Source organism: Plectropomus leopardus, chromosome 15 (assembly GCF_008729295.1).
Source record: "Plectropomus leopardus isolate mb chromosome 15, YSFRI_Pleo_2.0, whole genome shotgun sequence".
Classification (NCBI taxonomy): domain Eukaryota; kingdom Metazoa; phylum Chordata; class Actinopteri; order Perciformes; family Serranidae; genus Plectropomus; species Plectropomus leopardus.
The window spans coordinates 30,532,505-30,559,522 of record NC_056477.1 but is presented as its reverse complement, the minus strand read 5'-3'; the positions used below and the strand labels follow the sequence as shown (position 1 = coordinate 30,559,522).

At 42.1% G+C, this 27,018-nt stretch overlaps 1 protein-coding gene across 1 annotated transcript in view; it reads left to right on the top strand.

Annotated features, from left to right (window-relative positions):
* Window positions 1-26,206, top strand: part of LOC121954903 (heterogeneous nuclear ribonucleoprotein L-like) — a 32,150-nt gene extending 5,944 nt beyond the window's left edge. The window contains exons 2-7 of the mRNA XM_042502645.1: window positions 16,153-16,271; window positions 21,007-21,116; window positions 21,227-21,354; window positions 24,896-24,981; window positions 25,709-25,805; window positions 26,129-26,206. Of these exons, the coding sequence (XP_042358579.1) occupies window positions 16,153-16,271; window positions 21,007-21,116; window positions 21,227-21,354; window positions 24,896-24,981; window positions 25,709-25,805; window positions 26,129-26,206 (618 nt within the window). The remainder of the gene's footprint in view (window positions 1-16,152; window positions 16,272-21,006; window positions 21,117-21,226; window positions 21,355-24,895; window positions 24,982-25,708; window positions 25,806-26,128) is intronic.
* The last annotated feature ends 812 nt before the right edge of the window (window positions 26,207-27,018 follow it).

Below are 27,018 nucleotides of genomic sequence, written 5' to 3'. Positions count from 1 at the left end.
GCATCACCAGGAGAGGGTTTTTTTTACATATCCTTTCAGATCTTTCTCTTCAACTGCCGTTTCAGCGGCTTTCATCTCGTATTTTTCAACTGATATCTCAACGTCTTTCATCCCATTGTCTTTAAATGACAGTTCAGCTGCTTTCAGAACTAACTATATTTTCAGCATTTTCATTTTACCCGAGACTACAGCCCATTGCTGTGATTAAAGCTGGAGATAGTAACTTTTCTAAAAGTAACTTCTTGTGAAATCTGTGGAAACTGCAGCTTTGTCCACACAGAATTACATGGAACTGATTATCTGTGAAAAAGATCACATTCCTCTAATGACCTTACTGCACAAGAATGAAAACAACCAATCAGAGCCGAGGAGCCTCTAATGCAGCTGTCAGTCATGGCACTCACTTTTTGTGATTTGCAGTCAAACTAGGCAGCGCTGATCAAATATGAATACAGATTATGTTACTGTGTTGCCTGTTTCTCAACTCAGAAAAATATTTTAGTGCAATGTTTAGCTGTAACATGAAAAAGATGGTCCAGCCGGTGGGCAGTGCTTCTCTTGACTGTTTCCAACATGGCAGTTGAGTCACAAACTTTATGATTTTTTCATGTCATAATTTCAGCATCACAGGTGTGCAAGTGTGGTTTTTATTTTGACTATTGAAGATGTGTCAAATGTGAAATCAAGAGGAAAATGTGTCATGTTGCACATCTCAGCTTTCATGCTGTCAATGTGTTTGTAAGAGGTCCATGGTTGATTTGGCAACCTGTGGTTAGTGGTGGAAGCAATATGTATATTTTTTAAATTAAATGTTTATTCATATTTTTATGCCCCTATGCTGGTGACAGCTGTGGCCAGAGGCATTAGGTTTTATTTTTTTATTATTTAAAAATGTATTATTATGAGTTATCTGTCCATCTGTGCCATTGTCGTGAACACAGTATCGCAAGAATGCGTCAAGGGAATTTCTTCAAATGTGGCTTCAACATCTACTTGGACTTAACAATAAACTAAGTAGATTTTGGTGTTCAAAAGTCAATGTCACTGTGACCTTATGTCCATCTTATTCTTATGAACAGTTCAAAAATGAACTGTTTTAGTATTTCAGATTTGGCCCAGTGTCCACTGTGACCTCAAACACATGTTTTTGGTCACAACTCACAAATTTATACACTAATGATAACAAAATTTTACACAAATGTATCATAAAATAAAATAATGATTCATCATGTCATTATGATGTTCTTCAAAAACATTCCTCTGGCCATTACACAACATCATATCTCAGGAACAGAAGGGGAGACCTTTGGTCAGATACTGAATCAGTGACAGTAATCTTTGGTGCCCACCTTGCATAGATCTAATGGTATAGATCCTCTCTGCTGCCAGGGAGATGTGTGTGAAGCATTCATGTTTTAAAATGTGTTGCTTCTTTGCAGCAACATCCATATTTTAGTTTAGGGATTTTCTGCTGTCATGATGTACGAGTCTGGACTAAAGGTGTGCGATATGACGATATTAGATCGTTAAGAATTAGAATGTGTCCACGATCCGCCATCACGGAGAGATCGTTGTATCGTGCTGAAGTGCACATTCTATCTGTATTAATTCTATGCTTATACATGCGACTCATCCAAACTTTTTGGCTGGACCGGCTCTGGCGCAGTCTCCGCTGATCACACGGTGACGTTCATTCCCAGGTTCGAGTGGAGCTGCAGAGGGAGGATGTGTTAATGACCAGCAGGTACAGCTCAAGAGAAAGCAGCTCTCCGCTGTGTGACTGTGTCTAACGTTATAAGTGTATTCTGCATTTTAACGTATGTCAAGATTGCCAACTCTCATGCTCCTGGCATGTGACACACGCTTTCACCGTCAGTCTCACGCTCTCATGACTCCAAAGCAAATCTCTGCCAAAACATTGCGACAGCAAACGTGTTGAACAGTCATGTAATGCAGTGAAGGACTGACTGTAGAATACAGCTGATTATTTGACAACCGAGCGGCGTTTCATGATCGCGGATCAAACAGCTGATCACCCGACAGCGCAGCGCGGTTAGAGAGAGACAGACAGAGCGGAGCTTCTCCTCAAAGCACCAAAGTGTCTGAATGAACCAACAGACAAATATTCAGAGGTGGAAAGTGACTTCTTTAGACTTCTAAAGAGTATTTTGTGTAAGTTTCAGGTTCAGTCAGACTTTGGATGGATGTATTTAGAAACACAAGGGCGCATTGCTCTGTGTCTCATCCAGCCACTGAGCTCTCATTATTATTACCAGGGGCAGATGTATGGATTTGGGGCCGGGGGCCACAGGCACATTGCCTTATTTTCAACCTTTCTCTTTATTTAATATGACATATCCCTAAAATATGTCTTCAGTGTACTCAGTGATATTAAATTCCTGAAGGAAAAAGGTTGGGAACTACTGTACACGGTCCAGCCATATACTAGGTTTTAACCTGGTCTTGTTTTTTCTCAGCTGAAACACCCTATTTGCTAGTCTGTTTCATGGCTTTCTAAAAAATACACAGATACACCAATAATAGCAAATCATCGAGTCTTGGCTTGACGGTTTGCCCCCCCCAAAATATTCAACATTGACAATATTTTACCTTACAAAAGATATGGTTCCCATGAAAACAGTGGAAAACAAAATTGCGCACACAGATTAAAATCTGTTAAAAAGGTACTTTGGCCTAAATGTTCTGTTATTCTTTTTTTATTTTAGGGCTATATTTTCTAAATTGGGAAATTAGTCTGCTTGTTGCACATGCACAACAGTCTTAAAATCCAAAATGAAAAAGAATCGTAATAAAATTGTATGATATTTTTGCCATGTCGCCCACCCCTAGTCAGGACAGACATGAATATAAACTGGAACTGGAACATAACTGTTTCACGGAGGTGTACAGTCGTGAGGTGGTTATTCTGGTTTACAACAACGCTGCAGTGTGGACACCTAAACCTGCAGTCAGAGGCATGGTGCAGCTACAAAATGCAGAGCAGCCACTTTTTCAGAGTGACTGTGCTCACATGGCTTCCAGCTCCTTGCTAACAGATCAATGCTTGAAACTGCTGGCTGCTCTTCAGTTATACCGTTCTGCTGTGCACTCACTCATGGAGCCTTGGGGGCCAGTACCAGTATGGTAATTGAGTATATAAAGTGTTAAGATAGCTCTGGTACCTGCAATGTATCAGTTTTTATTTATTTAATAATGATCCATTCAGTGATATGACAGGGATTTGATTTTGGCAAAAACTGTATCATTTACTTTCATATAACATATATTTGGAGGCCAAGTCAATACCTTGATGCCTGTGTCAGATTCTTCGGGTCACTGAGCAGTTGTTATGGTGTGTCATGGCTCATTTTCCTGCTGGGGGGTCCACAGCCATCAGAGAGTGTACTAGATCTGTCATGGTATTTGGGTGAGTGGGACACATCAAGTGACATCGTTTCCCAGCAGAACATAGCATTGTAATGAACTTATTAATGTTATTCACCTCACCTGCTGGTTGCTTTAATGTATTGGCTGATAGGTGTATCCTGTAGGTATTTTACTGATTTACCATTTTTAAAACAACTTGTTTACAACCTGAAGTTGTTAAGACAGTAGAATAGTTCTAAGTGTTCATTGTGTTAGCAAGCACATTTTAGTGGTTGGAGTTGTGCAGATATCATTTTCAATGGTAGTTTTTTTTATAGGTTAGATTACATCTCGTAAACTTTTCCCCATTTTTCCAGAAAGACCAGTGAAAGAAACACCTAATAACAGATTGCACTGAGTTACAGAAGCCTGTGCAACAGCAATTGGACAGGACACAGAGCCTCATAGCTATGGTTGTTTCCTTGAGGCAGTCCACAGCAGTGCATGCTGGATATATATCAAACTTGAAAAAGAATTGATACAAACAATTTTATTCATTACAAAGGAGTGGGCAGAGAAGTGAGCAGTTTTTTGGTTGCAGTGGATGGATGCTCATATACGTGTGGCTATCACTGTCAAACACACTGTGTTAGTTCACTGTGGTTCCTTTCTCACTGTCTCACTATTACAGGATGCAACAGTACTAGATTGCATCATTCACACACACGCACACACACACACACACACACACACACACACACACATGCGCACGTCTGCACGAGTCCTGAGTGAAGGTGGTATCATCTTGCTGTGTAATCAGCAGGACATGCATGTATTCTAGTTTCCACACACTCAGGTATGCACGCTCGCGTGCACACACACACACACACACACACGTGTCATCTGATCATCTGAGAGGCTGATAAGAAGATAGATAGGCTACTTAAGGATCTTCAGTCCTTCAACGTTACTTACAGACGGACAGAAACATTGATGTGTGGCAGTCCTCTTTTAAAGTCTGCAATTTACAGTTTAAAAACAAGATCACTAAAGAAAGGGTAATTAGTGACAGTGCTTCACTATATCTCGCCTGTTAAGGAGCCGAAATTACAGCATTCAGGTGGGTGATGTGTTCCCTTCAATGCAGATTGGAGCCGGAGGTGATAAAAACCCGTGTCTACTGCAGAGTCATTTGACCTGGGTGTGAAGCTGATCATATGCATTCTCATTGCGTTAAAAAGCAAGTGTGTGTTAGTGGGTTGTTTGTGCAATGGGAATGAGACTGTAGACTGTATGATTAACCCAAATGGCTAGCTGCAGGAAGTGTGTGTGAAATGAGTGATTATGATGCTATATTTTTGAGTAGATTATTAATTTATTTATATTATTTATTTATTTATTTGACAAGACAAATGCATAAAACATTTCTTCATAAAAAGATACAAAGTAAATGTGATGCATACTACTTTATAGCCAAGGTTAATTTGCAACCCTGATCCCTAGTTTGGCTTTTAGAATTAGCTTGATAAAATACATTACAATAAAATAGCGGCAAAGACTGCAAAAGAAGTAAAAGTTGAGATCATTTCCTTTGTATTTCATGTGGATGGTTTCCAATATATATGTCTGTGTGTGTGTGTGTGTGTGTGTGTGTGTGTTTGTTTACTAAACAGTATATCAAATTAGGACTTAAGACAGTTTTATAATATTTGATACATGAAATGTGAGAAGTTGTTGCTGAAATGGGAGCATTTCTTTGTCTCTTTTGCCTCTCCGAGTACCAGTACCATAACAGCATGAACTGACATGCATCAAAATCTTTTTTCTTTTTTTCTTTTTGATATTCACTGCTGCGCATGTGCACATGTTATTTCAAGCCTTGTTTAATGTAGCTTTTATCACCAAAACAACCTCAAATTAATAACCACATGTTATCTGTGGCTCCAAAAACAGATATACTGATTATGAACCTGCTGCTTACATATGCTGATGTCACAGTAACCAGGTTATCACAGAGGATGTAAACACATTATTCCTGTATAACCTGATTTCAGAGCATTATCATTTATTTTGTATGCAGTCGCACTGCAAAAGTGAAAAATGAGAGTTTCAGCCGCTGCCTCTGCTGAAGCAAAGCACACAGATAGACATCTACAAATTACAGCCAGGATTTTTAGCCATGCTAGTAGTGCAGCTGTCAGCGTTTATATTTTGTTTGAAACACCTGAACAACTGTGGTTTGCCATGACATTTTACACTGACATTTATGGTCATGGTCCCCAGAGGATGAATCTTAGGAACTGTCTGTCTGTCTGTCTGTTAGGTGTGGCTCTATCTGGAGTTGTTGTTAGCACGTTTTCTGTAAAGCATGGTGCATATTTTTGATGCAGAAAGATGAAAGGGGTAAGAGAGATAGATAGGCTGTAACGGTTCTTGCACGCTGCTGCAGGTGCATGCTGAATACATGACATGAAGACTGCAAGTTCTGTTGGGAAACTTTTAGCTGTGTTTATGACATTAGCAACATGTGCTCAGGTTAGCACAACAAGCTGTGGGTAAGTCACACTATTGCAAGCACAAATGAAATTGCAGAGCTGGAAGACCCTTTTGTGTGTTTCCGGTCACCTACAACAGCAACAGTGAGAGAAAGTTTATTTTAAGACGAGGACGGTGTGACTGCGTTTCTCCACTGCTGTGACAGATGTGGGTGCAAACACAGGCATCTGACATGTTACATGTACTGTAACAATCACACACTGCTATTTTGTAAAACTGAATTTCTTGTATTTAGAAAGCTGATTTGTGATATGTATAGCTGTGAAGGTATTCATAGTTGTACTTGAAAGTCCTATTTCAAGCATATTGTCGTGTGTGTGTGCTAGAGAAAGACAGCGAGTGCACACAAACCCTATATCCACAGATCACATGTTCACACCAAACTCAGGCCCTGGTTACAAATTCTACTGTGATGATGTAGTGCCATGTGTAACCGTATGCTGCTTAAAGTTGTGCTCTAAATGTGTGTGACAGGATGTGAAATACTGTAGCCACCTTTACCCCCAGACCTAGTTGGGAAAAATAGAACTAAACCAAAGCAAACTTATTCCGACTCTATTTGAATTTCTATTTCAGCGGTGCTCTGGCTCAGATTTGGTTTCCAGGGTTCCCTGGAAAACCTGGAAAAGTCATGAAATTTCCCAAACATATTTTCCAGACCTGTAAAAGTCATGAAATCAATTATAATTAAAAAAAAAAAAAAAACAGTGTTTCCTCTACACTCATTTAGGAGTGTTCAGGAGTTCAGGAGTGGCGGCCCGCCACTCCTGAATCCTACCCGCCGCTCCTTCAAATGTCGTTTTTTTTTGGTTGTTTTTTTTTTTTTTTTTTAAATTGCAAATACACCACCGCCGCATCACAGCACAGTCCTGCACTGCGTTGGGTGTCGCGAGTGCTGAGGCAGATAACTATCTTGCTCCGTATCTACTCTTTGGGGTAGATACCACCGCCCCCTCCCACCCCCCAACAGAACTAATTGGTGCCGACGTTAATTAGCTACTCGCATCCAGGCATCAGGTCGGAGAGTCAGAGGAGTGTCGGCTTGAAAATAGCGTGCAACTTACCAGAGAAAAGGTAGACAAATGTGACGTGAGTGTAAATTATCTAACGTTAATGTTTTATGTAATCGTATAAGACAAGTAACAGACAGGGAGGAGCAGTGGAACAAAGTGAAGGAGAGCAGAGTACAGGAGGGGGAGTGCCGAGTGAAGGAGCAGGAGAGCAAAGTGATGGTGCAGGAGAGAGAGATGAGAGTAGAGGAGAAAAACATAAAGGGAAACACAGGCTATCAGGCTGGGACCCTAAATGGGTTGAAAAAAATAAATAAAAATTATTGTTTCTATTTGTAGGTGAAGCCTGACTTGAGAAACAGGCTGCAGGGGGATCACCTTGCAGCATGTATGCTGCTGAGCATCAACGGGCCACCTCTTGGGGAATTTCCGTACAACAGAGCCTTAGAGCTGCTGTTCTACAAAAAACCAAGGAAAAAATCCATTGTTCTGAGCCTGGGTGCAAACTTTGCCACTGATTACAGCCCCATCAAGAAATTATTATTTATTGTTTTTTATTATTTTATTGTTGAAGTTTTGTTATTATTTTTTATTTTTACATTCAGCCTTTAAAAAGCATCATTTGTTTACGCCGCACGGCTCCCCGGAGAGCCTGCCCCCCGCTGCTGAAAAAAATCCTAGAGGAAACACTGAAAAAACATAGAAAGATTTTGAAAAGTCATGGAATTTTGTTTTTGTGTAATTTTCTGTGGAGATGGACATTTAATGTAACAACAGCAAATGTATGATGCTGCGGACATAACGCTGCATGTGTTGTTGTATTTACCATTATGTATGTTTCTTCATTTTCTCCCTGCTTTCCATCTACATATTCATGTATGACAGCAAGCTTACATTATGCTGAAATAGAGTTTTAAAAACTATATGTTTTTAAAAAAGGCAAAGGGGTGAGAAAAAATAAAAATTTGTAGTCCTTTGAAAGTCATGGAAGAGTTTTTAAATTTTGCCCATGAATATGTGTGGGAACCCTGGGATTCGGTTTTAGTAACTGAGATTAATATTGATGTTAAACTGTAGAAACACAAAGCATAACTCAAATAAAACAAACAGCGGGTATACATTTTAGCAAATTACCCTCTGAACAGAGGACGAGATCAGTGCCATGTAACAGAGGAAGTAAATGATTGTTGTTGATATGTTGTGCCATTGTTGTTGTTTAGACAGCGCTGCAGACGGCGTATGTTTTATGTCACACGAGGCAGACGCTGATCTGAAATGTGTTGCTGTTGTCACACCCATCATGCCTCTTTTGCTTCTGAGATGCCGCATGCTGTCTGAAATCACACACTGGAGAGGGATGATGTCACTGTTGTTTGGTTCTGTGTAAAAATGCAAAATTGGCTAAAAGAATGACTTGATATCGCCCTGGTGTGTCACGTCCTTTAAACATCCCTCTGCAGCACAGACAAGGTAAAGGGTTAAAAAACAAACTCACTTTTTTTCCAGAAGACATCATTAGATAAGGAGGGGCTTTAGAGGTCATGAGGCAGTGACACTGCAGATGAAATCAGCGTGAGGATTGTGTGTTTGCTGTATGACAGTTTGTATTCAGCTCATGCCTCTGTTAAATTAGATCAATGATGCATGACACCATTGTGCCCTTGAATTTTAAGAATTACAATGACGATCTCAAAACCATAAATTCAATGCCAAAAAATGAGAATAATGCATCTCATCATATGCTTTCTTTATAAAATACACAGAAAGGTGTAGTGAGATTGATGAAAAAACACATTTACACTCCCACAGACATACATGTTGCGCTCATTACGTGTTTATGTTTTCATTCATACTTGTGTTTTTGGCATTTGCTCACTGGCAGCAGGATAGATTGATTATTGTTGAATACATTTTATTTAACTGTTCAAGTTGTTTTTTTTGCAGAGCTGATTGTTTTTCCATTGTTATATGTTTCAAATATGATACCATAGACTGTTTATGAAGATTACCCCGCTATGCTGTAGTGAGGCTAAAATATCCTAGATAGGGGCGTTGCCATCCTGCGACGGTGATGTCATTAAGAGCTTGCGTATGCACAATAGCGATATTGCGACAGACCAGTCACAATCAGCTCCATTGAATGTGAGCCCCCTTGGACAAACATCAGGGTGATGACAAGTACCTTCATTGACAGAAACCATCATTGGGAAAAATGTATTTGGCGTGTACTTTGAGTTTTTAATCTGGCCCATTCACTGATATGGAGGGGCAGGCTTTATGACCTGTACTGCAGACAGACACCAGGGGGCGATCCAGATTTAAAAGCTACACTTTGACGGGACTGTTGTCATGTTGTCCATCTGTATTTACAGTCTATGTATGGTACATGTACCACTGGTGATATGCAAAACTCCCTCTAGTAGTATGTGGAGGAATCTCTAAAATGTAAAAAAAAAAAGATTTATATATATATATATATATAAAGCTACCACCTTATCGTGGTGGAGGGGTTTGTGTGTCCCAGTGATCCTAGGAGCTCAGTTGTCGGGGGCTTCATGCCCCTGGTAGGGTCACCCATGGCAAACAGGTCCTAGGGGAGGGACCAGACAAAGTGTAGCTCACAAGACCCCTATGATGACGACAACAAATGGTCCAGAGTTTCCCTCGCCTGGACGCAGGTCACCGGGGCCCCCCCCGGAGCCAGGCCTTGGGGGTGGGGCTCGATGGCGAGTGCCTGGTGGCCGGGCCTTTACCCATGGGGCCCAGCCGGGCACAGCCCGAAGAGGTGACATGGGACCTCCTTTCCGTTGGGCTCACCACCCGTAGGAGGGGCCATAGGGGTCGGGTGCCATGTGAGCTGGGCGGCAGCCGAAGGCGGGGACCTTGGCGGTCCGATCCTCAGCTGCAGAAGCTAGCTCTGGGGACGTGGAATGTCACCTCTCTGGTGGGGAAGGAGCCTGACCTGGTGTGCGAGGTTGAGAAGTTCCGACTAGATATAGTCAGCCTCACCTTCGACGCACGGCTTGGGCTCCGGAACCAGTCTTCTCGAGAGGGGGTGGACTCTCTTCCACTCTGGAGTTGCCACTGGTGAGAGGCGCCGGGCAGGGGTGGCAATACTTATTGCCCCCCGGCTCGGGTGCCTGTACGTTGGAGTTTACCCCGGTCAATGAGAGGGTAGCCTCCCTCCGCCTTCGGGTTGGGGGACGGATCCTGACTATTGTTTGTGCCTATGGTCCAAACAGCAGTTCAGAGTATCCACCCTTTTTGGAGTCAGAGGGGTGCTGGAGAGTGCTCCTTCTGGGGACTCCCTCGTTCTGCTGGGGGACTTCAACGCTCACGATCTTCTAGTGGACTCGCCACAGATCTTCTGTGCTTCGCTCACAGTTTGAAGAGGGCACAACCCCCAGTCGTGTCCAGTCCAGGGCACTCGCCTGCCACCGAATTCAGGCCAGCGAGAGTTATACTGAGTCGCCCCCCAACGACAGTGAGACCTGGAGGGGCGTGATCGGGAGGAATGGCCCCCCCGATCTGAACCCGAGTGGTGTTTTTGTTATTGGACTTCTGTGCTCGCCACAGACTTCTGTGCTCGCCACAGATTGAAGAGGGACCACCACCCCAGTCTGCCAGTCCAAGCACTCTGCCAGTCCAAGCGGAGTGCAGCACGGCAGTCGCCGAGGCGGAAAAACCCGGGCGTGGGAGGAGTTCAGTGAGGCCATGAAAAACGCGGACAGCTTCAAAGCGTTCTGGACCACCAGCGTCGCCAGGAGGGGGAAGCGGTGCGTCAACACTGTGTATGGTGGGGAAGCGCTGCTGACCTTGCAACTCTGGGACGTTGTGGATCCTCAAGGAATACTTCCCTCCTCAATCCCACCGACACGCCTTCCGGTGAAGAAGGGCCTGGGGACTCGGGGGTGGCTCCCTATCTCTGGGGACGAGGGTTACCGTGGTGGTCAAAAAGCTCTCGAATGGGGGGGGGGGTGGCAGGGCCCTGGGGGTGGACGAGGTCCACCCGGAGGTTCCTCAAGGCCCTGGGGGCTGTGCTAACACGACTCTGCAACATTGCGTGGACATCGGGGGCAGTGCCCTTGGACTGGCAGACTGTGGTGGTGGTCCCTCTTTTTAAGAAGGGGGACCGGAGGGTGTGTTCCAACTACAGGGAGATCACACTCCTCAGCCTCCCTGGTAAGGTCTATTCGGGGGTACTAGAGAGGACGGTCCGCCGGATAGTCGAACCCCGGATTCAGGAGGAGCAATGTGGTTTTCGCCCCGATCGTGGAACTGTGAACCAGCTCTGGACCCTTGGCAGGGTCCTTGAGGGTGCGTGGGAGTTTGCCCAACCAGTCCACATGTGCTTGTGGACTTGGAGAAGGCATTTGACCGTGTCCCTCGGGGAGTCCTGTGGGGGGTTCTCCGGGAATATGGGGTTTCGGACCCCCTGATATGGGCTGTTCGTTCCCTGTATGACTGGTGCCAGAGCTCGGTCCGCATTGCTGGCAGTAAGTCGAACTTGTTTCTGGTGAGGGTTGGACTCCGTCAGGGCTGCCCTTTGTCACCGATTCTGTTCAGAACTTTTATGGACAGAATTTCTAGGCGAAGCCAGGATGTTGAGGGGGTCCAGTTCGGTGACCTCAGGATTGGGTCTCTGCTCTTTGCAGATGATGTGGTCCTGTTGCCTTCATCAGGCCGTGACCTTCAGCTCTCACTGGATCGGTTCGCAGCCGAATGTGAAGCGGCCGGGATGAGAATCAGCACCTCCAAATCCGAGGCCATGGTTCTCAGCCGGAAAAAGGGTGGCGTGCCCCCTCCGGACTGGGGATGAAGTCCTGCCCCAAGTGGAGGAGTTTAAGTACCTCGGGGTCTTGTTCACGAGTGAGGGAAGGATGGAGTGGGAGATCGACAGGCGGATCGGTGCAGCGTCTGCAGTAATGCGGACGCTGAGGGAGCTGAGCCTAAAGGCAAAGCTCTCGATTTACCGGTCGATCTTCGTTCCTACCCTCACCTATGGTCACGAGCTTTGGGTAGTGACCGAAAGAACAAGATCGCGGGTACAAGCGGCCGAAATGAGTTTCCTCCGTAGGGTGGCTGGGCTCTCCCTTAGAGATAGGGTGAGAAGCCCGGTCATTCGGGAGGAGCTCGGAGTAGAGCCGCTGCTCCTCCGCGTTGAGAAGAGCCAGATGAGGTGGCTCGGGCATCTAATTAGGATGCCCCCAGGACGCCTCCCTGGTGAGGTGTTCAGGGCACGTCCACTGGTAGGAGGCCCCAGGGAAGACCCAGGACATGCTGGAGAGACTATGTCTCACAGCTGGCCTGGGAATGCCTTGGAGTCCCCTGGGAAGAGCTGGACGAAGTGGCCGGGGAGAGGGAAGTCTGGGCTTCCCTGCTTAGGCTGCTGCCCCCCGTGACCCGACCCCGGATAAGCGGAAGAAAATGGATGGATGGATGGATGGATGGATAAAGTTTTCTTTAGAAGAAGCATCGTAGAATAATTGCTATAACGGTAATTATAACCACATCAAGCACAGTTTTAACATTACAATTTTTCCAAAGGATCAAATGACCTCTGAATCCAGAGCACTCACTATGAAAACCTAACAGCATCAGGGGGCATTAACCTTTGTCCTGCTCATTGTGGCAAAGAAAGGGTGCCATTATGGAACATGGTATCCAGAATTCATGATCATCCGTGCCAGCACTCCCTCCTGATCTAGAAAATAGGACTATATATATATATATATTTAAAAGAGCTTTATATTGTCATGTTTTTGTTTGTATCAGAAAGTGTCAGCAACACTGCATCAAAGTACTCAATTTACAGCTTTAGAGATGACAGACAGAGGACACTTGTAAAGACGTGAATGCTGGGTGTCCTCGTTTTTAAAAATGTGCATAGTGGACAGGCCATGTATGTGTACAGAAATCCTGCTAACACGTCTGAGACAGAGGAGCCAGCAGCCCGGTCAGCAGAGACAGAAAAGTTCATCTCATGCCATTTTCCTCTCCGAACATTCAGATGAGCCATCTGCCTCTATAAATAGACTAAAAGGAATGTCAATGTGAATGAGAAGGACAAAAAGAGGGAAGAAGGGGAAGGGATGGATGACAGAGGGAGAATGAGAAGAGCAGAGAAGGAGAGAGATAAAAGTTGAAGGCAGAAAGAATATCTGATGGAGATCAGCAAGATAAGGACATTAGAAAAGAGAGAAGTGAGAGTATTTGATTAGAGTTCTCTGTCACATGTTTCTTGTCTGTCTCTCTCTCTGTCCGTCTCCCTGTCTTTATTTCACTGTCCTGATTCTGAGTCCTCAATAATAGTCCACACACTCATAACTGACATTCCAAACAGCCAGCACTGCTGCTCTTTTGTGGCCACTGATTTCCTGCTTGTCATCTGAAACACTGGGAGATCTGGAAGTCCTTCAGACTTCCACTGATTCATTTTCTTACAGACAGTCATCTGTTGTTCTGCTAAATGTTCTAAGCTGACTGGCAAAATCAGTAACATCCCCTTCAAACTGTTCTGGGAGCTCTTTTTACTTGTAAAGCCTGGCTCTGCACTAATATGATTGGAAAAGGTTTTCTGAAGGTGTGGTCACACTCAGTGTGTTTACATGATGTTAGAAAAAGTACAATTATTGTGTTAATCTGACTAAAACTGGACTTTGAAAATGCATGTTAACATTTTTGAATTTCTGGAAATCAGACTTACACACCCAGACAAAAGGAATGGAAGTCATGTAAACACCTCAGTTGGGCTGTACCTGGACTGTACCTGGACTCTGCGTTCTGCGCGTGCTCCTACTTGCTTCATCAGCCTCCCGCAGCCATTACGCATAGCGACTGTTCGGTATTTATGATGGGGGAAGGTAAATTGCAAGCACTCAGGAGGCACTTGTGTTTTTAATTTTGGCTTAGGTGAGGGGCTTAGAGGACTGAGGGACTCAGTGGAGTCTGGTGTTTTTGATAGAACAGCTTCAAATTCCCGTCAGTAAGGGCTGTCTTACAGCAAGGTACAGTGATGAGATTATTCTAAATATAGCATACACTTCAACTAATACTGATTTTTAGGTAGTTTCACACTAATCAATGAATTTACTGTAAAAAAAAACAATTATGATTGTGATTTGGTCTATATCATAGACTGTATAGGCCTAAGTAATACAGGTTTTTGGCAACTAGCTGAATCTCTCTGATGACGCTCTGGTGCATCGCATAAAGAATTATGCAATGTGTGAAAGTATCAAATATGCATTATGCTACAATGTTTAACAATAGTTTCTAAAATATTGAAAAAATATTGAAATATGTATTATATGCCAGGTATATCAGATGTGTAAAAGTATAAATATGTGCGTTATGCTACAATGTATAAAACTAGTATGTAAAGCTTTAGACATTAAAGAAAATAAAAAAATATGTAAAATCAATGTGCTAAATTCACCTTTTATTTCAGTGTTATTATCAGTCTGTTTGCAATCAGGTTTCAGATAAAATTTAATATGATCAAAGTTTTCAGTTCCTGTCATTTCACAACCAACTTATGTGGACTTTTTTTAATCTAGCAGGATACCCAGCTGTTGGACAAATGGGCTTTCAGACATTTTTCAGAGTATTTGACTGTCTGAACAGTGAGCGGTCTTCCTTGACAAAATGTGTGTTTTACAAAACACAACAACAAAGAAACACGCAATTTGGAAATCAGTGGGCCATTTTTGTCATTTGACTGTAGAAAAAAAAAAGAAGAAAATAAAATCTGTGTTATGTTTCAATGTTCAACACAGTATATACTTAAAAAGAAAAAAAATAAGATATAAACAACATGTAGAGTGGTGTTGCTGCTGAGAATTAGTTAGGGTGAAGAAAATAATATTGCACAGTTGAATAATTGCAACAGTTATTGCACAGTTAAGACAGTGTTGCCCAGTTGCAAAAAAATAAAAAAAATATTACTGAATTTTAACTGCTGATGGGTGAATGATGTCCAAATGTCAGTCTGTTGACTCAGAGTTTCGGACACTCTGAGGGTAGGAATTGAAACGTTTGATGATGCAGGCGCTCTGTGCTGCGTCTCGGGGGAATGAGTCGTGCACTGAGTGTGCTCCTGTGTTTGAGCAGAACATAGTGTGGGTGGTTTGGATAGTTTGCTTTTATTACAGTTTAAACTAAAACAATGACAGATAGATCATGATGTTTTTAAACAACCTCACTGGGTTTTTTGAGCATGATACAATATTGGCATTTGAAATCATATAAATCTTTGTTTTTTTGAGAGGGAGTGATTAAATATGTTTAGTGTGTGAAAGGTTCTTCTTGATGTGGGAAATAGTTTGAAATAACATCTTAACTAAAGGTCCATTTGCTAGCTTTTGTCTGAGATAATTGTGATCATGAATGGATGGCAGTGTGGAAAGTCAGTTATGTGTGTAACAGGTTGTCAGTGACTTTGACCCCCTCATGGTGTGGATTGACACACAGAAAAGATCAAGGAGGACATTCACATCTAACACCAAAGACAGGGGGTCCCATCTTTCCACCATATGGGAGCACATGGCTGTGTGGTTCTGAGTTCTGGAAAAGGCAATCCGGGTCAGGGTTAGTTATGAATGGAGAAAAAAAAGTTTTTCCAGGCCTGGAAATAATTTGGAATATGAGAATGTGTGTTGAAAGGTTTTGAATATACAATGATTTGGCTGTAGTGTAAAACATGTACTCCAAAGTGTTTTTGCAGTGCGGAAGTCTTTTATGAGGTTTTTTTCTTCTTCAGCAACAGTTTGTGGAGTTTGAGTTGCGTGGTGAATAATTGATTGTTCAGAACTGATTGATGGATGAGAGGAGCAGCTGCTGCAGAGGCAAGTGACAGTAAACTTTCAGATCGAGCCTGATAAATGGTTAAGTTTCACTTTAACTGCACCTGGCACTACGTTCGGAATAACTGATCCATATATGTATATGTCCCAATAGCACTCCTAATGACTACCAGCCACTGAAGATAAGAAATCAATATGTGGCAGCAGATGTTTTTCTTGTGGCGGGCCGCCACAAATACATGACTGTATGGGAAACCCTGGAACAGTTGTATGACAGCACAGCACTGAACTTCACTGCATTTCAGCATGGCTAAAGTTGTGCCAGGTTCAGCTCTCCTGCTGTATGACCCAGCATTTTGTGGACCAGAGTATTGAGAACTCTGATGTGTAACTGTGCTTGACTGTGTGTGTTGCAGGATAATGGCGAGGACTCCCATCGCATCTCTCCCAGCCCTGTGGTCCATGTCAGGGGTCTGTGTGAGGCTGTGGTGGAAGCAGACCTGATAGATGCCTTGGAGAAGTTTGGACCCATATGGTGAGAAAGCAACTACTGTCTCTGTGTGTGTGTGTGTGTGTGTGTGTGTGTGTGTGTGTGTGTGTGTGTGTGTGTGTGTGTGTGTGTGTGTGTGTGTGTGTGTGTGTGTGTGTGTGTGTGTGTGTGTGTGAGTGTGAGAGAGAGAGAGCGTGTTACCCAGAGAAACCTTGCACACTTGGTCAGATGCGTTTTATTGTTCTATTTGTTGTGAAATTGTGAAATTTGTTCACAGTATAAGACAAAATGAAAAGACACATTTGCTCCTTTGCCTCTCTCCACTGGAGGCTCCTCCCTGGCTGTCCTTACTCTCCCCCTGTGTCTTGCATTTGGCACACAGCTGCATAAAAAAAAGAGCTGTCCTCCTCTCTGTCTCCATACTTTAGCTCTCCCTGTCTGTGTGTGGTCCACATCCCCCTTGTCATCTTGTCTCCTGAATATCACTATCTGACCTGTGGAAAGGAGGTAATCTGAGTTATGAAATGATACTGTGCACTCTGCTCCTCTCTCTGGCTGCCTCGTGTCCTACAGCCAGGCTCTATTCTCAGCCTGTTGGTCAAACAACTCTTTAGATGGATGTGAGCAACACAAAAAAATGTAACTTTTTCCGAAAACTTTAGCGCTGGACAAAATTTTTGTAGTCATTGTGCAGATATGTTTTACACAAAGCGAGGGGGTCATTTTTATATTTGGATGTGATAATTTCAGACGGAAAAAAAAAGACTGCATTAGATGACAGGTAGTGTAAACCATGAACACTGCACCAGTCCATCACAGGCCGACAGAGGAGAGGACGCATTTATACCGTCAGACACTTTCAGAGTTGCCAATTCACCTGACATGAGTCACAACGGATGCTGTGTTCACATGGAATCCGTCCGATGGGCAACATCTCCTGGATGACAAATTTTAAAAAAAACTTTGACGGAATGGCAAGACAGCACAATACAGTACACATTATGATATGTTGCTATGGTGATGTGTAAAAAAAAGAATAAATGTATTAAATACAATTATTTGTTTCTATTACTTTATGTAATTATTGCAACAGTTTGCATAGCCATAAAATGAAGCTGTCTCTTCATGTTCTAATGATGTTTTCTAATTTCCCTCCGAAATGTAAAGAAAGTAAATTCCCTCCAAAAGTCATTCATTCATTCACATGGATAGTGAAAAGAGAATTGCACTCACTTTGTGCCTTGTGCATATTTGTCTGAAAAAAGAGACACCAAAAACAACAACAGCAAAACAATCAATTATTTTAAAAAAATGATTAGCTTTTTCATTGTCCTTGTGTGCGGGGAGCTGCACAACATACGGTTGAAAATTCTGTTCTGGAGGCTGGCAAAAAATTTAAATTTTTTAACTTTTGACGATGACTCCATCTACTGTTGCAGTTGCTTGTATTCTCTGCCAGCCTCACTTAATTTTACTGTCCTGCTCTCATTCACTAAAATGACATTCAGTTTGCTGTCTACCATCTGCCAGTTGCCAGTGTATGTGTGCAGTAGCAGACAAAGGGGGGGTGGGGTTCATTCTGTGGTCTCACTCGAATATCCGGCGTTCTTTGCAAGTCAGTGAATGCAGCACAGCAGGCAGTGTTTTTTTTCTCTTTCTCAACTGAATGTCACTTTACACTTCTGTAGTCTCATATAACAACTGCCTTTTGTAAGACATAAAAGTTCACATTGGGGTATTTACTGACGTATTTTAAGTTGTAGGATAAAACATTGAAGTCTCATCAGCTTGTTTTAACCACAGACCTTATTTCAGACATCTAACCAAAAACAAAAAAAACACACTGACTCACAGACATGGGACCCGGGTGTGCAATTTGTAGTTGTAGCTTATAAACGCTGATTCCCTCAGTAACTTGACTTGATGCCTCTGCAGGTTGATGTCTGTCTCACCAACTCTGGAGAGAGAACCAACCTATTAGGAGCAAATAAAAATGAGGCTGTAGTGGTACGGAGTACCATAAATGAGAGGAGGACCCAAGAGCAAACACAGACGGGATGAAATCATACAACAATGATTTTAATTTGAGTTGAGAATGAGTGAAGGGAATGGTATTGAGGGAAGGGATCCTGTGGCTGAGATGGCAGAGGAGGCTGGAGTGGCTGGAGGGATGGTGAAGTGAGGTAGGTGGTGAGGGCTGGTGAAGCTGGAGGGAATGGTGGAGCTGGTGGAGCGGTGCAGATCCGTGAAGGTGAGTGATGAGGTTCTGAACATGAAGGCGGTGGGGGCTGGGCAGCGAGGCGCTGGAGCTCTGAGGCGGCAGGTACTGGATCAAGCATAAAAATACAGTAAGCGCAAAACACATCTCAAAGTCGAAGAGGTTTCTAGAAGCACAGGAAAAAGTACTTATGAGAGTTGGCCGATATACCACGAGCAAGGTGGAAAGACAATCTGGCACCAAACAGGAGCCGTGGTATATATGTTGCAGAGGGTTGATCACTGATGAGGAGCAGATGAGGAAGTGTGCCATTAGCTCCAGCACGCAGAAGCCACGGCCAGCCCCTGAAACACAGCACAACAGGAGAAGACACACCAAGCACACAGACACAAGCACTCCCAGACAGCACAAAACCACCACAGAGCCATGTACTGCAACAATCACAAACATGAATTTAGATAGAAAAGTTAGATTGGTAATATTTTTAACAATACTTTAAAAGTACTACAACATAAAAAGTAAGTACAGTATAGGTGTTTCAGAATAAAAAAAGTTGTGCAACAGAAATAATGTGCAACAGTTGACAGAAGAGCAAATGTGTTCAGTGTGCAGAGATAATAGTGCAAGATGTGTGTAATGTTACTGATATATAGACATTTATATTGTGTGTGGGGGAATAAGAGCCCGTGTCAGTGGGGGTCCCAGGCCTTGTTGATGAAGTCCCAGATACCAGGTGATTTGGTGTAACAATGTCCTGCAGAGGGCCGCAGTAGCTGTAGTGTAAAGATAGTTACACATTGTGAATAATTGAAGCAAACATTTTGTGATACTGCAGTTTCCACTCTAAACGACTCCTTCTCCATTATTTACACTCCCTGCATGCTGCAGTATTCATTAACCTCTCATTTTACCTGAATGAAGCTGCAGGGAAAAGCATACTGTGGAAGACTCACACACACACACACACACACACACACACACACACACACACACACACACACACACACACACACACACACACACACACAAAGATATGGTCTTATTGCAGTGATTTGGCAGGTTCTTTAAAGGCCTTCACACCCACATTGTTCCATCTGTTATTTTGCCTTTGATGAAAAGAAGGCGGTGAACATTTACTTCCTCAGCGGGGTTGGGAGGGCTCATAGCCTTGGTTCACACAGTTGACAGTAACACACAAAAGACAGTCCTGTGGTGATGTGTTGAGATTTGAGTGCTGAGGGTTGAAACACAATCAGCTGCTCTAAGACTTTGGCAAAGAGTGGAGGACATGTAGTGTGGCTGGCAGAGGAGCTGATGTGTCCAGTGAAATAAAAGCTTATTAAATGGGAAAGATTTGAATGAGCAGCATGTGAATAAGGCTTGGGTGGCATGTAATGCACTGACCTCCACACATTCAAATCCCACCTCAAGACCCACCTATTTAAATCTGCTTTTAATGTTTAATGCACATTTAATGCTTATCTGTCTTGCTTTTTACTGATTATTTCATTATTTATTCTGTATGTTTTACTGTTTTTAATCGACTTTGCTTTTGTTTCTGTTAAGCGTCTTTGAGTATTGTGAAAAGCGCTCTGTAAATAAGATGTATTATTATTACTATTATTATTATTGTTAGTAATGTTGCATACCCTCATATGGTACTGAAATTTCACTGGGATATATGGTATATGGCAGTATATATGTGCTATGCTTCAGCTTTTCAGATTAATAAATACACAATGGAAATCCCCCCAAAATGTTGAGAAAATAATATTCTCACATCTATTTTTCCTATTAAACACAGAAATACAACTGTTCGCCTTTAAGTTCAACTTTATCTCTGTCAAAGCACGCTTCATTTAAACTCAACAGAAACAAATTAAACTAACTTAAACTGTCTAGTTAATCTTGCTAGTTATTTAGTTAGTAAGTCCAATTTCATTCAGTTCAATTTTATTTATAAAGCCCATTATCACAGATCTCACTTTGCTTCAGAGGGCTTTACAGCATATGACATCCCTCTGTCCTTAGACTCTCACGTCGTCGAAAAAAGCTTCCTCCAAAAAACGGTAGAAACCTCAGGAAGAGCGACAGAGGAGGGATCCCTCTTCCAGGACAGACAGATGTGCAATAGATCTCGTAAGAGAACAATTAAATTACAGTAGATGTCAAAATCCAGTGTTCCAACAATCACCAGCTCCAGTTTGGTCCAAATAAATCCTTAATTCATCAAGTTAGATGTAAAAAACATGCTGTTCTTCCCACGCTCTGTCTGCCTGCTGGCCGGCGGCCGTTTACAGTCCTGTAACTTCTCCCTCCACCACAAGGTGTCACTGTGTCTTTCAGCTAAGCTGCCTGTTCCACCAGTAGAGAGAGCTCTGGTGGTGCGTGCTGTGCACTACATACAATAAGTTTAATAGAAGGAGGAGTGCCTGTATTTATGACAGTATTGAAAAACATACCTTCAGGTTTTCTAAATACCCTGGAATATTGTAATACTGTGATACTGCCCAAGCCTAAAATGAACGTCTTAACTTGATGTCTGTGTGTGTGTGTTCTCAGTTACGTGATGATGATGCCGTTCAAGCGTCAGGCCCTGGTGGAGTTCTCTGCAGTAGAGAGCGCCGACCGCTGTGTGTCCTGTGGAGCCAAGGAGCCTGTCTACATTGCAGGTTTGATTCCCATGCCTTTCATTATAAAGACTCCTTGATGTGATATATTAGTTGCTCATGCATGTATGCAGTGTTCTATGTGTTTATATTTGTATCTCTCTGCTCATCAGGCCAACAGGCGTACTTTAATTACTCGACATCCAAGAGGATCACCAGGCCGACCAACGCTGACAACCCCAACAGTGGCAACAAGGTCCTCCTGCTGTCCATACAGAACCCCCTCTACCCTATAACCACGGTAAAAACACACACACACACACACACACACACAACACACACACACAGACAGACACTCACGCACACTCACACACAGTGTCACACAGTGTCACACATTTGCATCTGTGTGGACTTATTTCTATCATATAAGTAAGAAGTTTGTATGCCTCTGCGCCCGCACCTTGAGAGAATTCCCTTTAAATTTAGCACATATGTACATGTATTTGGAATCAAGAATGAACTGATTAGAATTTATTGGCCATAGGTCTAAGGTCAAGGTCACTGTGACCTCGTCTGTGACATTCTTGTAAAGGCAGTATCTCCTTGAGGGAATTTTTCATATTTGACACAAATGTTTGAATAGACTCAAGGATGAGCTTATTAGATTTTGGTGGTCAAATGTCAAGGTCATGGTGACCTTTCATTTGTCTTATTCTTGTGAAAGGGATATCTCAAGAACACCTTGAGGGCATTTATTCGAATTTGACACAAACATTCACTTGGACTCAATAATGAGCTGATTAGATTTTGGTGGTCAAAGGTCACAATGACCTCTTAAAACATGTTTTGGCCTCAAGAATTTATACACTCAAATTTCACATAAATGTCCCACAGGATATAATGATGAAATTCTGAGACATTTTATATCCAAGAGGGCAAAAGGTCAACTGTGATATAATGTTTTGCGAAACACCTTTCTGTCCATTCATCAGTGTCATCTCAGGGACAGAAGGGGAGACATTTGTTCAGATACTGAATTGATGGCAACTGATCTTCAAACTGTGCTGATCGGGTAGATCGTCTGTGCTGCCTGTGGGAAGATGTGTGTAGCACAACTTAGCTGGTGTGAAGAGGCTTGCAACAGTGTAACAGTATTCTGAGTTTTGTCATAAATCTGATTATCAGAATGCTCATACTAACTTAGAGAGCTAGCCAAGCTTTACGACCTCATGATAATGTAACTTGCATTAATTACGTTTAAATCAGACATTTTGGAGTCATTTTCAGATTCTTCCAGTTGATTTTCAGGCTGCCTGGACTGCAGAAAAAAACACTGAAAAGTTTAAAAAGACTGTTGGTCATTTGTTATAAATGCACTGAAGGTGCAGAATGATCTTGTATACCCATCTGTCAGTCTCTCCCCTTCCAACAAACTACATTCAGTTATCTTCTCTTACAAGCAGTCAGTACATCTTTAGATTTGTTCCTATTGAGGTTTCTCCTCGTTCCCCACCATCTGTTTCTTTCTATACTGTCACTCTTAATCTATAGTTTTGTGTCAAAACGACTGCCAAGGATTTTTTTCCTGCCTGTTAAATGTTGCTAAGTGTTAAATTTGATTGTCTACATGTTTTTTGTTAGGACATTTGGACAATAAGTACATCTCACCAGATTTCACACCTTTTTTTCTCAGAGCAGTAACACCTCAGCTGGCCATGAGCAAATTACTGTTGATGACTACATTTGAAACAAATGCAGACTAGCTACGTATTTTTGAGAAGATTCTCTGAAATTTGAATGGCTGATTGTAGATTTTTTTAAAAATGTTTTTCAACCACCAACCTGACATGGATCATAGAACAACCATTCTCAAGCAAATGGTTTAACAGATTCTACACTTTTCCCCTGATGGTTAAACTTCCATATTGCTTTGCATGCTATACAACAGTAACCTGGCATAAGATGAGCAAAGATTTATCGATATCATCTTTATGTTCAAAACCTTTCCAAGAATGCTGCTAATTTCTACACTTGCCACAGTTGTCAGCCAGTTTTTGACTCTGTGCTTTATTAAGTTTGTCAGTAGTAATGGGGACCAGAAACACTTCTTGACAAATCAGAGAGAGACCGGATCAGTGGTGTAGCAGGGCTTGTTCTGGGGAAATCCACAATCGTATAAAGTTTAATTTAGCAGAACTTACTGCTCAACGCAGTAATGTTTTGGAAAATAAAATTATGTTTCTCTGTCAATCTAGCAGAAGGTGCTGACCAAAATACGAGGTTACTTGTCATAGAAAACCCCAGTAATGAGTCCTAAAACCTGGAAATGAGTAAGCATTTCAGCACCTCCAGTTTCCTCACTTCAAAGTCATTGGGGGTTTTTTTTATGTACTTTTGCTTAGAAGCCTGAAATAAGTTCTGTGATTAACACAAGCTGAAGAGACCTTCACGTTTTGTTCTACAACATAAAATATGTCAGCAAATACCTAACTGGTGAACTTTTAAACTTTTATGTGTCTTAAAAAAGGTGGTTGCTAACAAGTGGCCAAATGAGACTACGGAAAGTCATTACGCCGATCCACGCTGAACATGGCTTTACTGCCTCGTAGCAGTGGTGATGCAACCATACTGTAGTTAATTTACAGTTATTGTATGCAAAAATTAAGGTGAATCACAAATGGAATTATACATGCATGGACTATAACATCTATACAGTACAAAAAAATTAACAGGTTCTGTGAGTTTGTCCATTGCGGGCTACTGTAGAAACATGTTTGTAAAACATGGCACACTCCCAGTTCAGAATTTTCACTTACTGCTATCACCCAAGGTGACACATTCCAGTTTGGTATTTTGAAAAAGGCTAGATGACATTTCAACTTGTTAGCCCTCCCAGTGGCAGCTCAGTCACTAATGCCAACCCTCAGGGAAGATGATGAGGAAGAGGAGGAGGAGGAGGAGGAGGAGGATGATTGGCAATGATGATGATGAAGATTCGAAGGTAGTTGAAGATGATGAAGATAACGCGGATGATGATGAAGATGAGGATGATGGTGATGATAAATATGAGGACGATGAGGATGATGAAAACAAGAATGGAGATGATGATGAAGATGACGATGATGAAAATGAGATTGGAGAAGATGAAAATGAGGATGATGAAGATGAGAATGGAGATGATGAGGACGATGATGAAAATGAGGATGATGATGATGATGATAAAGATGAGAACAATGATGAAGATGATGACGATGATTCAATAAAACGACCAACATTTTTTTTTTATTCTTTGGATGAAGACTTGGAGCCATTGAAGGTTGACACCTGTGACTAAGCTGCCATTTCTGAGGGGAAACAACTTGCAATATCTTCAAGACTTTTTCAAAAACACCAAAGGAGAATTTGCCAGCTTGGGTGATACCACTGAGTGAAACCCTGTCCTGGGTCCATGGACTCCAGTAAACAAAAACAGGGCTTTGTGCTTGGTACTCTCCTGTTGCTTGGTACTCTCCTGTTGTGTGTTTGCTTTTGCTTCTGGTATAGCGGGATCAGTGATTTACTTAATGTAAACAAAAAAACAGCTGTAACCAAAAGTATTCTTTCAAGAATCTAAGTTTTGGAATCTTGAGAAAGAATTCATCAGATCCTTAAAAAACAACCTGGATGTGTATTAGTATGCAGTGATATTTCTCTCTAAGCAGTTACAGTATCTTTATAGTATTCATGAAATGCTCAGTGGCCTGAGGCCTGCGGTTCCTGCAGGTTAGGACACACTGCAGCATCAGAAACTTTTAGATTATATTGAATGTTGAATGTCTTTCTTTTTTTCTCTGTTGGCGCAGGATGTTCTGTACACAGTGTGTAATCCCATCGGCAGCGTGCTGAGGATCGTCATCTTTAAACGAAATGGAATCCAGGCCATGGTGGAATATCCTTCCTGAATGTGTGAACGTTTGTCTTTGTATGCTGTGTGTCTCTGAGGTGGAATGGACAGTACAGTTGTGGCAAATTTGTCCCAACATTGTCCAGAAAAATGGTCCAGTGTTTAAATTAATCCTTTGTTTTTGGTCAGAAACACTGGTGTCTCAAGAACACTTTAGAAAGAAAAGCACATGTTGCAGGCAGGATCACTGTGATAGACCTTAACATGTAATCGACACATGCAAAGTCCAGTCACCCCCCGGGAGATGACTGAATATACACAGTTTACACCATCCTTATATACTTATTTTGTCTTTTATCTACGCACACACCCTTCTTATGTACCAAAAAGCTATAAAACTTGGCCTCAAAGCTTGTAGCTATGTTTAGCCTACAGCCTTGCTGAGCCAGCGTCTTTCCGTCTCATCCCAGTTCAACTTCTCAAATGAAAAAAAAAAACATAGTATAACTCAGTATAGCCTCTGGCTTTGGGGCCTGTTTTTTGGTTTTGATTAACATAATACAGATTTAACATACATATACTGTATTTGGTTAAAAGTTTTGGTAAATATCTGATGAACTATTTGATCCAACATAGTTTATGACAATTAAACACCTGTTGCTCTTGTCTCCATTTAACCTCCTCTTGCTCTCCTTTCTAACTTTAAATAATCAGCATCATTTATCAAAAAAAAACACACATCAGTATCCTTTCCTTAACCCCGGTGCTTCAGGTTTGAATCTGTTCAGTGTGCTCAGAAGGCCAAAGCTGCTCTGAACGGAGCTGACATCTACGCTGGCTGCTGTACGCTCAAGATTGAATATGCGAGGGTAAGAGACACGAAACACATCAGCAGTGACATGCCTGGTGCCACTCTGTTTGACTCTTCCCAGAAAACATTGATTTCTGTTTTGTCTTTGTCTAACTGCACAAAATGTTTAGCCATGCGTTCACATGGCTGCTGGACAGAATACAGAGAGCTGGTGGGAGGAGAAGGAGCAGATACTGTTGATGTAACATTAGTTAACTAAAACATGATCCAGAGTCCGTGTAAGGCGTTTTATTTTGATAATTGACCTGATGCACCACACCATGCTCAACATGGCTGCTGTCCGCCTCCGGCAAAAACAGACTCAGTGTGTATTCTCCACAGAGCAGAGCAGGTAGCCGTGTCTGGGACGCTGCTGAGGCGCTCCGAGGTGCGCCCACTGAAATCACCAGCATTGTCTAGAATATTTGCGATTGGCTCCGGAGGCCATACCGTGGTCTTAAAACTGCATTGATGGACCCGGTAGAATTCAGCCGTAATGGTAGTATGTACAGACAGTAAAGAAAGGGGGGCAAGCGCTGAACCTTGAAGTTGACTTCACCTAAAATAAATACTTATTTTTTCTGGACAGAACTCGCAACCTGATTGTGACTGGTGTCCCATTCAAAGTGACGAGACAAGTGACTTATCTGACATGAGTCAGCTGACAATTGTGAGTGACACTTCTCAGACCAGTGTCAAACGTTTATATTATGGGATGAAAATGAATTTGTTGATATTGATGGTTATCCCTTTGAAACCTGAGCAAATTGGCTGGAGTTCCTTTTAAAACATAGGAAGAAGTCAATAAGCAACTGAAGAAGAAATGACCCAAAAAATAGCAAGACATTGGTCAAAAGTACAAGAAAATTACCTGAAAATTAGCACCAGAAAAAGAAATCAAATTAAAAAAAAGTCAGACTTAAAAACGTGCTTAAAAATTGTAATAATCCTACAACAGAATTTTAAATATGTAATTATGATAATAATGAATATAGTTTTCCCCTTACCTTTTAATTTTCTAGCATAACATTTCTTATCAAGTTGCTCATTGCCTTTTTTTCATGTTTATGAAATAAAATCAAACCAATCAGTAAAGGCCTCTGAAAGCAACAAAAGAAAAGTGATGTTAATCCAAGTTTCAAAGTCTTAGATGTCATCTCCCAACCTCCTAAAAAAGAAAAAGAGAGAGACAGAGGGTGAGAGATGGAGATTGTGTGTGTGTGTGTGTGTGT